This window comes from Lepisosteus platostomus, chromosome 19, assembly GCF_059453375.1.
Source record: "Lepisosteus platostomus isolate fLepPlt1 chromosome 19, fLepPlt1.hap1, whole genome shotgun sequence".
NCBI lineage: Eukaryota > Metazoa > Chordata > Actinopteri > Semionotiformes > Lepisosteidae > Lepisosteus > Lepisosteus platostomus.
In genome coordinates this window covers 4,438,782-4,452,253 of record NC_142629.1, presented here as the reverse complement: position 1 = coordinate 4,452,253, position 13,472 = coordinate 4,438,782, and the positions used below count along the sequence as shown (strand labels likewise).

At 42.3% G+C, this 13,472-nt stretch overlaps 1 protein-coding gene across 2 annotated transcripts; it reads right to left on the bottom strand.

The window, feature by feature from the left end:
• Positions 1 to 1,367: 1,367 nt before the first annotated feature.
• Positions 1,368 to 9,205, bottom strand: hapstr1a (HUWE1 associated protein modifying stress responses a). 2 transcript variants are annotated; one of them, XM_088612980.1, is made up of 4 exons: positions 8,791 to 9,196; positions 7,541 to 7,621; positions 6,166 to 6,441; positions 1,368 to 4,035 (listed from the first exon to the last, which is right to left on the bottom strand). In XM_088612980.1, the coding sequence occupies exons 1-4, from the start codon at positions 8,984 to 8,986 to the stop codon at positions 3,791 to 3,793; spliced, it is 798 nt and encodes a 265-aa protein (XP_088469106.1). In that variant the 5' UTR covers positions 8,987 to 9,196; the 3' UTR covers positions 1,368 to 3,790. The 2 variants fall into 2 exon arrangements, with proteins under 2 accessions (XP_088469106.1, XP_088469107.1); XM_088612981.1 differs by lacking the exon at positions 7,541 to 7,621 and having other exon boundaries at positions 8,791 to 9,205.
• Between the last annotated feature and the right edge of the window lie 4,267 nt (positions 9,206 to 13,472).

The following is a 13,472-nucleotide window of genomic DNA, read 5'->3' as shown; positions in this document are numbered from 1 at the left end:
GCCCCATCAGTGACTGTTTTGGACTGACTATAAATGTGAGCTATCAGGTGCCCCCATCATGTAGAACCCTGCAGTGTGCGATTATTATTATTAGCTAATAATAATAGCTAATTTAGCTCATCTGTGGGACTAATCTCAGCTGCTCAGAACAATAACCAGTGTTGCTAGAAAGATCCATTGTTTAAGAATGTGTAAAATGTGATGTTTACCATATTTGTCAACTGATAAATTATTGCCACGAAAATAATTTTTTACCATCATGAGACGTGGGTGTGGTTTCTGTCCAGAGCAGTGCCGCCGTCACCCCCACCACCTCCAGTTTATAATAACCTGATCCACGACAAAGTCTGATATTATCCTCTAATTCCTTCGGTTCGTCCAGTTTATCTCCTTAAAGGTTCCCAAAGCACTTAATGTAAATACCAGGGCTCTGAAATACTGCCCTGCTGCACAGCAGATCAGGTACAGAAGAGAGAAATCACATAAATGAATAATGCAATGATTAACACCCCTGCCCTCAATACAGTGCCATGGATTATTTTAATGACCTTTAATGATTAATTAGAAGTCATCAAAATTGAACTGATTCCATCATTCAATAGCTGATCAAAGGGACAGTACCTTCCACACCAGAGTCCCATCATCACAGTGGGCTCTGGTTTGGTCATTCTAGTCCAGAGGGTTTTCCTTAGGTCTCGGATCAGATACAGGGTGGTGATGCTCCGGTCAACTTAATCTCTGCCTTCCTCTTTCGCCAACTGCTTAGCGATTACTTCATGGATTGGTATTGTGCAGTACTTCAGTAAACTCACATCTGCAGTGAGCAAACTTGCTCCTCACTCAGCTATGTTACACAAGTCCATCAAATTGTGTCCCCAAACCACTCAATGTAATTGGAATCGGTGCCTTGTCTGCTTTTACCTAAAAACAGTAGCCATTCTCGTCACTAGGTACAGGACAACAGCTCTGTAGGCTGTCCAAAATTCTTCTCATTACTCTCTGGATTGTTATAACTCCAGCAGATTTTTAATGCTTGCCAGGGCTTTATAGCTGATGGAATGCACAGGGCTGAAACTGTGGAGACTGTGTACAGGGTGAAACCATATTAAATATCAAGACTACACACAACAGGGTCCTTCATCTGATTACTGACCACAGCACAGCTCAGCTTTCAGCAGTGTTCAATGTAAACCCAGGAGTGACATGTACTGAAGTCAGTGATTTAAGAGAGAAAGCCATGCAGAAGCTGTGGATGCATTGCTACTAAACGACTCAGGATTCAACAAGTTTCACAGCTGGTGAAGTCCTTTATATACACTTCCTCAGTGTTGCGGTGTATTGCAAATACCATAACAGCTGAACAAAAATGGGTTCATTTATTTTATTCTTTCAATCAAAAGCTTAAGGATTAATGAAAAGGTTTTACTTCCTTACATCAAGACAATTTTAAGTTTTTAGACTTACATCAGAAAACCAAATTTTCTTTTAAAGATATAGGATTCATTCATAGCCAAAAATAAACCAGGAGTTTAACAGCATTATTCAAACCACACAACACTGAGGCGCTGAAGGATCAGATGGAAGATTGAATCTGAGTGGCTAAAAAGGAAGTTCATCACCCTCTATATAAAGTGCTGAAGCAAACCTGTAACAAATAGCTAGCCCTTAAGACCTGACTGCAAAACCTGACTTCTTACATGAGGTTTTAACTAGCAGTGATGATTCTTACATCATTTCAGAGACACTACACAATTAAAGGAAATTCTAACTTGTCAGTTGTAAAACAAAAAGTAAAAACCTAATTCTCTTAACCATGCAAAAACCCCATTAACAGAATAGTAACACTAAGTTGTATGAAGTATTTTCTACAAAAACTTGCTCCCTCACTGAATTAAGTCAAAGTGAACAGTAAACTGGTGTGCTGAACAAAAACTAATGCCATAAAAAAAAGACTTAGTTAAATATTCATTCAGAATAATGAAATAAATTCCTAGTTTATCGGTAGCTTGACTTCTGCTGAAAACAGGAAACGCCATTAGAATACAGGTGAAAATCTGTTTTAAAAATAAGAAGATACAGAGTGAATACTTAAAATGATATAAGGTTTACTTTGCATAATTAAAAAACCTTCTATTTTTAATAACTTAAATTCATACATTTATGTAAGTTGAAGAAAACATTTACATTGCAACAATTCGTTGTGATTTTCAAATGTTAACTAACATCTTAATTTCCCCCAAGCCCACAGTAAAAACATGGAAATCCCATTAAGAAAGGCAACACTCATGAAGCCATCCAACTATGGCTTGCTGCCCCAGCCACTGTGAGAACGCAGCTCTGTAGTCACGCCACATACAGCTTTGTCTGCTGCAAAGAAGCAAGTGTTTGCTGGAATTAACGGTATGCAGTATGTCACTGATCCAAGTTAGTGCTCCACTGAAGTCCTTCAATACAGGAGTATTAATTGCCAATTAATAATCATGCCTAAAGAATGTACAGGGAGGTGCTGAAGACAAAATGCAAACCCTTACATATAGGCTACTCAGTTGCAGAAACCAGGGAACTTTATAAACTGTTTATGGCAAAGGCGTAGTTATAAAACATCCCTTGTGACCTTCCTCCCAGTCAGTAACTCCTAATAATTCTACCTTCCGTTTCACAAGATTTAAAATGCTCAAACAAAATGTTAATTAGCAAAACTTCAAAAAGCCTTTTCCTCCAAGATATTGTGGATAAGATCTTCTAATTGGAAAAAGGGATAAAATTCTAAAGCTGCAATATTTACAATCACTTTCCCAGATTTATTCAGGATGAGAAACTTAATTGGAGTAATATGTTCGATATCCCTTCACAACTCTCAAAGTTAAATCTGCAGATACTATGCAAGATCAATGATAGGACATTTTAGACCAAGTTTAAAGGATATCTGAAGCCACCCAAAGTTAAAAGCTTGGTTTCTTTAATGCAAGAATCATTATACATTAATAACTATTGAATGGTTTGCACTTTTTACAATATGTACCACATGTATCATACCAGCACCTAAATGTTAAGTATATACATTATATATTCTTAACAGACTACAGACAAAAAGTTAAGTATTCTAAGAGATTACTTATGAGGGAAAACATCTGGTAAGTTACTTTGGAGCACTAAAAACACAAGTGAATCCAATAAAGATTATTGTACTGCAATGTACTATGTATCAACTGCATGACCATCATAGCACCTCTTTACAATTCCACACAATCACCAGAGCTAGCAGCTGCTTCGGACAGAACAGGAACCAAAAAAGTCCACGTCTTAGTCTGCAAACTGCAGCGAAGTATTATGCTGCTAGGAAAAAGAAAACAAAATGGAAGGTTGCAGATCTGACAAAATGCCATGCTGGAAAGGACATTCAGTCATAAACTGGCAATACTGTTGAAGCAAATACTCAACACAGCAGAAAATAAAGAACAAGCTTATAACCAAAGTAACATCAGATATCATACCCTTTCATTCAAGTGGATACAAGTAAGGTCACTTCAGCCTTAAAACTTGGAAACGTTCACCTATGCTGATCTTGCTAAGACCTAACAAACAGATGTCCTTTGACTGGAGAAAACCATTATTACAGATATCTACCGCAGCAGGACAGCTTATGGCAATCATTATTGAATTCACTCATCTTTGAAAAAAATGAAAAAGTTTTGATGGCCCTCTTGTTTCCTTTCAAGAAAAAAAAAAGTGTTGAGGATTAAGTGGCTTTTTTTATTAAGCAGCACGGTGCATTTAATGAGAGCTCTGCTCAGATCATTCGATTGCGTTTATGGGTTGGGGAGTCTGTGATGACATCGCCACACTGGGCTGAGGTCCGCTTCCTAGTGCCACCATTGTCTAAGTGGAGTGCCATTTCTTCCGATATGAAAGTGTTCAAGTCCACATCGTGAAGTCCATTTCTCCTACGGCTCGGGTTGGAGCCACCACTGACGTGAGTTGGGGACCCAGGAGTACTTGAACGGACACTTATGCTTGCCATTGCTCCACTGAGACCTGAAAGACAAATAGAGGACCGTTGTGTCGTTTTCTCAGGTACAAGACGAAGAATTCTTCTACGCGAAAGACTTGTCAGTTTAGGAATTCAAGGGTACGGGACCACTGAAAATTGGTCTGCAAAACCAGCGTATGACTGTTCCATCTGGATCCCATTCGTCTGTGCAGTAGCTTTACAGATTCTGTACTGTAAGGTTACTGACAAACCTCAACAGATTTTGTTCTATTTGCAGGTTAGTCAAAGAGGTTCTGTAATGGCCACCCCATAATACATGCTGAAGTTTTCTAGGGAAATCCACACTTGCCTAATTTGGTACTTAAAATCTAACACTGTAAAGAATAAGCCCTGTTACAAGGTTTAACACATCACAACATCACTCTTTACTCCCATCTGTAGCATGTTTTATCACAGGAACAAAGCCTCTCCTTGATGAATTACATCTCCAACCACAATAACACTGCATACCAATCTACATATTGCAACACCAATGTTTCTTCCATCACTTAAACCCAGTTCACTACGTGCGATTTAAAACAGGTGTAACCTTCAGCCTGCCCTTGTTCAGAAACAAACTCCAACTCGCTGCTCTCCCGCTTTCTCCCACACTTGCCAGAGGTCACAACCCCAGCCTAAACCCCTGTGGAGGAAACTGCACGCCCAGACAAGCGCAGGAAACAGCTGAGCTCGAGTGGCTTCGAGGCATTTCCACTAGTTTCACAACAGCCCTCACAAAGGCACTCCTCTCCACAGCTGACCCAGCAGCACTCATCCGTCAGGACATCAATGAGCCCACTGTGATGTCTAACAACTCCAGAAAGTGCAACACGTTAAAGCTACAAGTTCACTTCCCAGATCTTTTTCACGAATGCAAATGCAAACCAGTTTCATGGAAAAACACCAATTCTGTAAAAACAAATTCTTCTAACAACGCCAAACTTGACTCTTCAAATCTGTTTTACCGCTGTATTTTAGAATAGTATTTCGTTTCCTCTCCCACATTCAACAAGTGACCACCAGACATGAATCTCTTCTACTTGGAAGGGAAAATGTAACCAGCTGTATGGGTTTTAGTTATATTCAACACTTAAACAGAGGAGTGCCTCCACCTTCCCTTGAACTTTTCTACAGCTGGGCTTGTTTTACAACACTAAAGTTGAGGGCTACTGCAGCAAAGACCAAATCAAAGGTCTGCAGAAGTTTAAAAAAAAAAATCCCTTCTCTCATGCCCTGGTCCCTGCTCGTCTCTTACTGGGTAAACCCTGCAGCCTCACCAGGCTTCACAGGTTTTCTTGACATTAATTATGCACAGTGAACAACGCAACTGGACTGACGCCTGCAGTTCTACCTCTGCAGCAATCAAAACAATGTACTTTAAACATCAATATCTGCCTTAACTTTCCCTCTTATCAACTCCCATTTCATTGCAATACTTATGTCTGTGCTTCCTAAGCAAATAATCTATTTAGATCTTCACAGGTCACTGAACAAATGATAATCCTACAGGCTAATGGTGCCTCAAGGAAGGTCAGTGATTGTTGTTAACTTCCCACATATTGTGCCCATATTTTTGTGTCAATTAAGGTTACATTTTGGGGTACTAGTTTTCCGGCTCCACATCTGTAAAGCCATGTAAGCCCAATTTACATGGAAATTTGCCCGGGAGAAAACCCCCAGTCTATCCATGCAACGCATCCCCCAATATTGGGCGGAGCGGTGGCTCTGTGGCTAAGGATCTGTGCCTGTGACTGGAAGGTTGCCGGTTCAACTCCTGTGGCCGGCAGAGGAATCCTACTCCGTTGGGCCCCTGAGCAAGGCCCTTAACCCTAACTGCTCCAGGGGCGCCGTACAATGGCTGACCCTGCGCTCTGACCCCAAGCTTCTCTCCCTGTCTGTGTGTCTGTGTCTCCATGGAGAAAAGCTGGGGTATGCGAAAAGATGAATTCCTAATGCAAGAAATTGTATAGGGCTAATAAAGAAACATTATCAACATTATCATTATTACATTATATTAAAGCTCTGGAAATCTCCAACCTTTCATTTTAAAAATAGTTATCAGAAGCCTGCAAGTGACCATTTTTCCCCCTCCTTCACATGTTTACTTGCAGAACCTGAAGAGGACGCAGATTTACCGTGCAGAGCTATGGCTTCTCGGAAGGGCTGCAAGTCAGTCTCTGCAGATGAGCTAGTTTCTGTTGAAGGTGCCCGATTCGGGGACACTACAGTCAGTCTTGGTGGAGCTCTAGAAGTCCTTGGTGGTGGAGCTTTCCCACACAGGAAACTTATCAAGTCCTCCCTGCGTATCGTTCTCCTTCGCTTTTTAACCCAGGCCAATACATCCTTATTGCGGCGCTGATAGCCAATCTGAATTCCTAGGTCATAGCTTCTTTGATGTGCTTCCATGCTTTCTGGAAAGAAGAACAAAAAAAATGAAGTTGGGAGATTTTTTTTTTATTTCTTCTCCAAATAATCAAAAACTTGATCTCAATACCAGCCACATCAGAATTAACACTAACATCCATTGTTCTCCCACAACCGTCTCAGATATTGTACAGGGGGGTGGCTGCTATGAGATGTACACCATGAATATTTGACTAACTTCTCCAAAGCCAAGACTAGAGCAGTAAAAATAGATGAGGATTATAAAGAGTCCAATATGACACCTGATGATTGTGTAACTCCACATTTTTTGTGGACACAAAAGTATTATGAGTACTATTATGATGAGTATTCCAAGAAAAATACACAGAAATGAACTTTTATTGAATGCAAAACTGGCTCACAGACAGCATGGCGAGCTGGACTATATGATACAGCGCCACTGTAGACAAGGTTCTGAGTAAGTAATGCATGAATCATCCAGGCCTCACATAAGGGATCCGACTCCTCCATTTTAACAAGCAATACAGCCCAGCAGTGTCTGCTTAAATTTTTAAAAATGGTGGATTTCAGAATTGGTTTAGTGTAACTAAAATTACTGTACAAACCATAACAGGGGGATGTAACCAGGCAGAATGGGGGATGGCTTTTGAGAAACGTTCACCTTTTTTAGCCATACCTACGTTGAGGGATATTAGAAGGATTAATCACAAACTTTATTTTAAAAGGTGCACACTGATAAAACTGGAAAAATATGAATATTGGCACTTAAATTCCTTCCCCCCCCCACCCAAGAATTCATGTCGTCCAAGAAGAATCCCTCAATGCAACATAAGGCGCTGCCTTTGCTCTACAATAGGGTTTCAAGATTAAAAAAAAAACAATTAGAAAACGAGTCTTAAGTAGAGAACAGTCTCTCTAGCTACGCTTAAACCAGTCCTTGCAAATGCTCCGGAGAGTCAGAGACTTGTGGGATTTCGGTTTACACCATCAATTTGGTTGTTTTTTTTTTAAAAAAGTTAACAAACTCGATTATCTTTTTATTTCTGGTTCCATAAACTAGACAAATGGAGAAACGCGTGTGAAACAGCACCAGCCGCCCCGTCGGCGGAAGAGGCCGAAATTTACCTTTGTATAAATTGGTGACAGCTGTCGCAGCGTTTTGAAAAGGTACCCAAAGCGACAGTCCCTGTTGCTGACACACTCGGTCTGTAAGGGGGGGGGGGGTGGAGATCAGGAAAAAAAGGAGTTAAAAATGTAAAGTGCAACCAACTCAAACGATTGCCAGAACCATCAAACAGCCATGTTAGGATTTCGCCATTTTGAGCAACGTTTTTCGCAAATCCACTTGTTTACCGTGTCCCTCTCTCGCACCTCGATCTTTATTTTTGGAAAGAAAGCCATCGTGCTAAAGGCTTTGTTTGGACAACTTGAATAAACTTTGTCGTCTATAACACACTTTTTGGCAATCGGAATGTTTCGCCAGTCTTCCCCTGTCTGCGCCATTTTGTTTTGATCGACTTGACACAGATGCACTGTGACCGTTAGCGTTTATTCCACTGTTGGGACTTTTTTTTTAAAAAAACAAAATGGTACAGTCCCACGACTGTTCCTCGAAAACACTGGGTAAATATATTTTAAAAAGATTTACAGATGCCCCTTGCCTTCGCCATTTTGTTTCGCGTCCGTAGTTTCGGTGAACAGTATTTTGGTCCCGAGAAACAAAATTATGAAACGGCAGCCCGTTAAGGATTCAACATCTGCCTAGAGAGCCTGTTTCCAATTGCCTAAAGGCCAACGAAGAACTAATTCTACACAACTAAAGGTCCGAGTTATTTTTACTCAGACAACTCCTCCCAGGACTTCGCCATTTTGTTCCTCTTTGGTCTCTGCACACAAACACTGGGCAGCCCTTCAGCTAACCCGACTCCCAATTATGTATCTGCCGCTGGCAGACGCAAAACACGAAGAGATTTACAACAAAAAAACGTGCAGGAACACGGATCGGCGAGCTGGTGTTTCGTGCTTGTGCCCCGACAGCCCAAACTACAGATTTTTTTTAACGTTTTCCTTCGCCATTTTGTTGAGCTCAGTTATCAAGGGCTGTAGCTCTGCCCGAAAACCTTCCCCAATCACATCCCCAATTCTTTCCTTTTCTCCCCCCCCGCTCCGTCCCTCCCTCCAAAAAAATAACTAAGACCAAAAATGGTCTTCATGCCGTGAAGCGCATTGTTTTTTCTGGTTTCGTTTTTTTTTTCGTTTGTTTTGTTTGCCGGCCATCTCACCCCGCCTGATCTGGGTTTTTAACTGGCAAAGGGAATAAATAAAAGATGCACCAAGTTCTCTCAAGCGGTATCTACGCCGGCGTGTACCCGGACCTTTGTAGAGCTGAGCGACCGCCGTGGCGGAGTTCTGGAAGAGATGCCACAGCTTCTGCTGGCTCTGGTCGGCCTCCTCTTCGCTGGGCTCCTCCTGTTCGGCCTCGGCCAAGCACTGCCGCTCCCATTTCGAGAACCAGTGCTCGGGGCCGTGCTCCTGGATCTCCGACTCCCCCTCCTCCTTCTTATCCTCCATTACCGCACTTCAATCTGTCTTTTATCAAAAGACGAATGGTTTTTATGGCGGTTTTTTTTTTTTCCTAAAAGGGGAATTCTGGGCCTGAGCGGAAGAAAAGAGATCTCCTTTTACGGACTCATTAAGGTCTGCTGTTTCAACACCGGCACACACAACTTTCTCCCGATGACTCCAAACAAACTGAGTCAATTACGCCACCGAGCCGAAACTATAATGAAAACATAGTACCTTGCTGGCACTGATGTCCCGCCTTACTTTCTCGATATAGTATGTGATTGGCTCAAATACGCTCCTTGGCGTGGTTTTTGAATTCGATCTCGTAGATTGATTGGGGAAGACAAACATCAGTTAAACAACGTCACAAAAGAACCCTGTGTAGCTGGGCAGAGAAACTTGAGGGAGGCAGCTCACTGCGCAGACTCCCTGATGCCACAGACCTGACAGCTGCGGGAAGGTGACGTCACCGTCTGTGACCCCCCCCCCCCCACAGAACTAAGAAAACAAACATGTCACGTGTAGACAGGTAGCAGAACCACTTCCTAGGTGCTCTTTTCCAAAATGGTAAGAACGTATTCGTACTCTACACAATCGCGGCAGTAGTCTATTGGGTTTTTTTTGTCTTTCAGGCGAAAGATTTTGTTGGGGGGGGTTTTCTGAGGAACTGTGTCTTTGCTAAAAGCTTGAATATAGCTGATTTGTCAAATCTATGTTTTTAAAAAATAATTATCTCGGTTTACTGATGCTCGCTTCCTTCTGCAGTGATAAATGCATTTACTGTTCTGAGAAGGTGCTGTAATAGACGCAGGAAGATACCACTAGAGGGAGCAGTGCCTCAGTAGAATGCCCATGGGCGGTGCTTAGAGCATGAAACTTCAATAAAATCCTCTAAAGAAAAAGACATGCGGCCATGTATGCAATATCTTCTGTATAGATCATCTTCATCAGCAGTCTTTCTCCGGATGAAGGTGTCCCCAGGACCTGTTCCAACGTGCTACTTCTCTCTCCCAGGCAGTGCCCCTGAGGGCGTGAGGTCTCCTTCCCATCACTCCCAGCTTCCGAGCATGTGTTCCTCTCCTTCGGTCCACTGCTGAGCTGTCCCTCGGGTCACTGAAGCACAGAGGCCAGCCCAGACTTCAATAGCCAGCCCAGACCCTCCACTGGTCCGGCCAGGGGCGGTCAAGCCCTGAGGACAAAGGGTCATGCAGTCTGACAGCTTGAGAACGGCATTGTGGGTGACTCAGCCGTTTCAGTGCTGCAGAGCGCGAGTATGTGTTTGTATACATGCTGCAGCTTTTACCCCCAGGCAGGGCTCTCCATTGAAGGCCAGAATATTGTGGGTTCAGATGGCAGCTGGATCACTGCTATTGTATCCTAAGAACAAGGCCCTCACTACGATTACTTCAGGAAAATAAGCAAGGTAAATGGATGCAAACCAGGGTCGGTTTAGATAAGGGAATCTCTCACATTAATAATATTTAATAATCCTACAGATAGCTTTTGTATGCTTCACATCAAGTGTCTGTTTACTTATCTGTGGTCTGTGTCACAAAGAGAAACAGGCCAGTGTTCGATATATACATAGTGTTGTTTTATAGTCATAGTTTTCTTGAAAAGCACCATTTGATGAAGTATAAGCGTCCTAGAATGGCTTGCCAACAAAAACCAAATTGCTTTTTACATGAAAATAATTAGTGTACAAACAGAGAAACATTTGACTTCAGAAAACAATTAATGGGTCATTTTATACTTTCCCATTGTCCCACTGCCTTGAGTGCTGCGGTTGCTAAATCTGGCTTGATGCTCACTAGTTCTTTTCTATTTAATAAAAAGTGTCATATTCTGTTATGCTGCTCTGAAAACTCCATTCTTCAGGAGTCTGCTGAGTGCTACCAGCTTCACTCTGTCTGTCGGGACTGGTCGCAACTTGTCCAGTACAGATTGTAATAGATTATACTCATGGTGTGGAAAGAGAATACCGTGTGAGGTTAGAATTGATGTGTTTTAGCAGGGGGCTTTCTATACACACAGTATGCTGACTCACCACATTCTTTTGCCCAAGTGGACAAACTGTAGCGTTTCACTGATTGGATTTGAACCCCACGAACATCCTAGTTACAAGTCCTTGACGACTGTTCCACACGGCGGCCTCATTAAGATCCACACGGGCAAAACGAGAGTCAAGATGCAGCCTTTAAACCTATAGAATGCGTAGCATGTCAGAGCAGCCATCACTACATGTATAAACGTGTAAGCATTTAACATTTTCTAGGAATTAATTAACAGTGTATGCACAGCTCTTGTACGAAATGCATGTGTACACATACACTTACAGTACATATATAAATATTGATGTATTTTGCGTATACAGCCATCTGTTTACATGTCTGTGTCCTTGACCTTCATGGGTTTTCACTTGGTAGTGCCAGTTATACTGGCCCAAGACTCAAATAGCTAGACCACCCCCCCCAGGACAGTGATTCGTAGGCCTTGGTGCTGAGGACCCCCAGACCCACTGGTTTTCATTCCAGCCCAGCTCTGTACTTAATTAACTAACAAGAAGTTGCTTGACTGCAACCTGTGGACGTTGTTCATTTCCGCTAAAACCTTCAGACAGAAAGGACAGTCGAAATGACATAGTTTCACCTCAATCAATTAAATGTAAAACTAAACCAAAATCAGCGCAAGTCAATACTTGACATGACAAGTGACAATATGCTGTTTTTCGAATGCCTTTTCATTTATGAGCTCCTTTAGGAGCATTAGCTGCATCTTGTTTAGCATATATCCACCCTATTTTGTAAATAAGAACTTCCACATGATGTTTATTTAATTAATCAAATGTACTCTTTCTTATCGAGAATTTGCTCTCCTCCAGTTACTACTCCAATTGGCTTTTTATAACGTTTCCTTTCCCTAACAAACCAATGCGCATCGAAAACTCCAAGCTGCGTACGGATAAGGATTCACTGAGTTAATCGATTAAAACAGTTTAATTCTTACTTCATCATGGGTAACAGTGATGTAAAAAATATTTTATGTCCATGAAATGGTAACATCGTATCACCTTTTAATGCTACATGTGAGGCTCTACCTTGGCATCGTCAGAAGACTGTGCATTAAGTGTATTTCCAGTACTAAGGTGAAAGCACTGAAAAGACTTTGGCGCCAGCAATGATCTCCATCCCACTGCGGCTCGTAACCCTACCCTACTAAAAGAGGGGCCTCTTGCTACATCATAGCCAGCCTTGTAGTGACACCCAGCCCAGCTGCAGCTGCCCTGCCTGTGCAGGCCGCTGTCCTCTTCTGCGGAGAAGGACAGTAAGTCAGAATTCAAAGAGACACATCTATCCAGTGTTTAATTTCCCTGCCGATCTGCAGCAGCAGGCTTTGCACTCAGAAAGGATTTTGTACCGTTCAGCACTAATACTGGCTGAAGGTCCGACGTGAATGGCCTGTCCTGCTCACAGCAGCCCGGGTCTTGTGATCCTCTCTCCTGGCTTGCCAGATCACGTCAATTGCATGCCTGTGCAATCTCCCAGCCTGCATTTCCCCAGTCTCCGAGCAGAAATGCGCTGCCTTGTTGGTGACTCAGTGTGGCAGTCCGGACAGATGTAGAGATATATTGCCTTTAACTGGGGACAGAAATCAATCGAGAAGGCAATATGTGATGTAATAAATGAATCTGCGCTAACAACACCGCTTACAATACTGCAAAGGCACAGATAAAGGTTTATTCCATGCCGGAAAGAAAAGAGAGACATTGTTTTGGCTGTGGCTCCTGAAGAAGGCTCCACATCCAAAATATTGCGCAGTGTTCCCTCTAATTTGTAATGGCCTGTGTGTGCAAAAAGTTGTGCACATTTTTCCCCCCAGTGACAAAAACTTGTGCGCACTAAATGGAGTGTATGTAAAAATGTAAACCCGAAATTATTTTTTGTTAATATAGTCCAAGATCCAAAAGACCTGGACAGCGACTCAACGATCCCTGTCATAGAGACGAGATGACGAGAGCATAGATATCGATGATCGAGTAGCAATAATAATGCACACAGCCAAGCCTGGCCTCTTGCAGCCAGTCTCATGTGGTCAATTTAGCATTTTTCAATGGACGGCTGTGTTTGTTTTATTATTATCATATTGTGGGGGAATTCAATTTTTTGTGTGCAGTTCAATTTCCTAGGTGTGCTGATTTCATAACCCGTGTGCCTGGTTTAGAGGGAACTTTGGCGGAGCAGTGGCTCTGTGGCTAAAGTTTCTCTCCCCGTCTGTGTGTCTCGTGGAGAGCAAGCTGGGGTCTGCGAAAAGACAAATTCCTAATGCGAGAAATTGTATATGGCCAATAAAGTGATCTTATCTCTTATTGTGTCTCTTTTCAGCATGGAATAAACCAATATCTGTTCTTTTTGCAGCCTACGCACGCTGACATAGCTACCAACTTCAGCTTGCAATACTGTCAGCCTAGAAGCCCCTGGTCTGTTTGTGGCCC

What these genes read in the sequence shown, in the direction of transcription:
- hapstr1a (XM_088612980.1), bottom strand. Translation starts at nt 8,986, where the DNA reads ATGGAGGATAAGAAGGAGGAGGGGGAGTCGGAGATCCAGGAGCACGGC. An exon ending in GGTCGCTCAGCTCTACAAAG is followed by an intron (nt 7,622 to 8,790) that starts GTCCGGGTACAC and finishes CCCCCCTTACAG; the next exon opens with ACCGAGTGTGTCAGCAACAG. An exon ending in AGAAGCCATAGCTCTGCACG is followed by an intron (nt 4,036 to 6,165) that starts GTAAATCTGCGT and finishes TTTGTCTTTCAG; the next exon opens with GTCTCAGTGGAGCAATGGCA.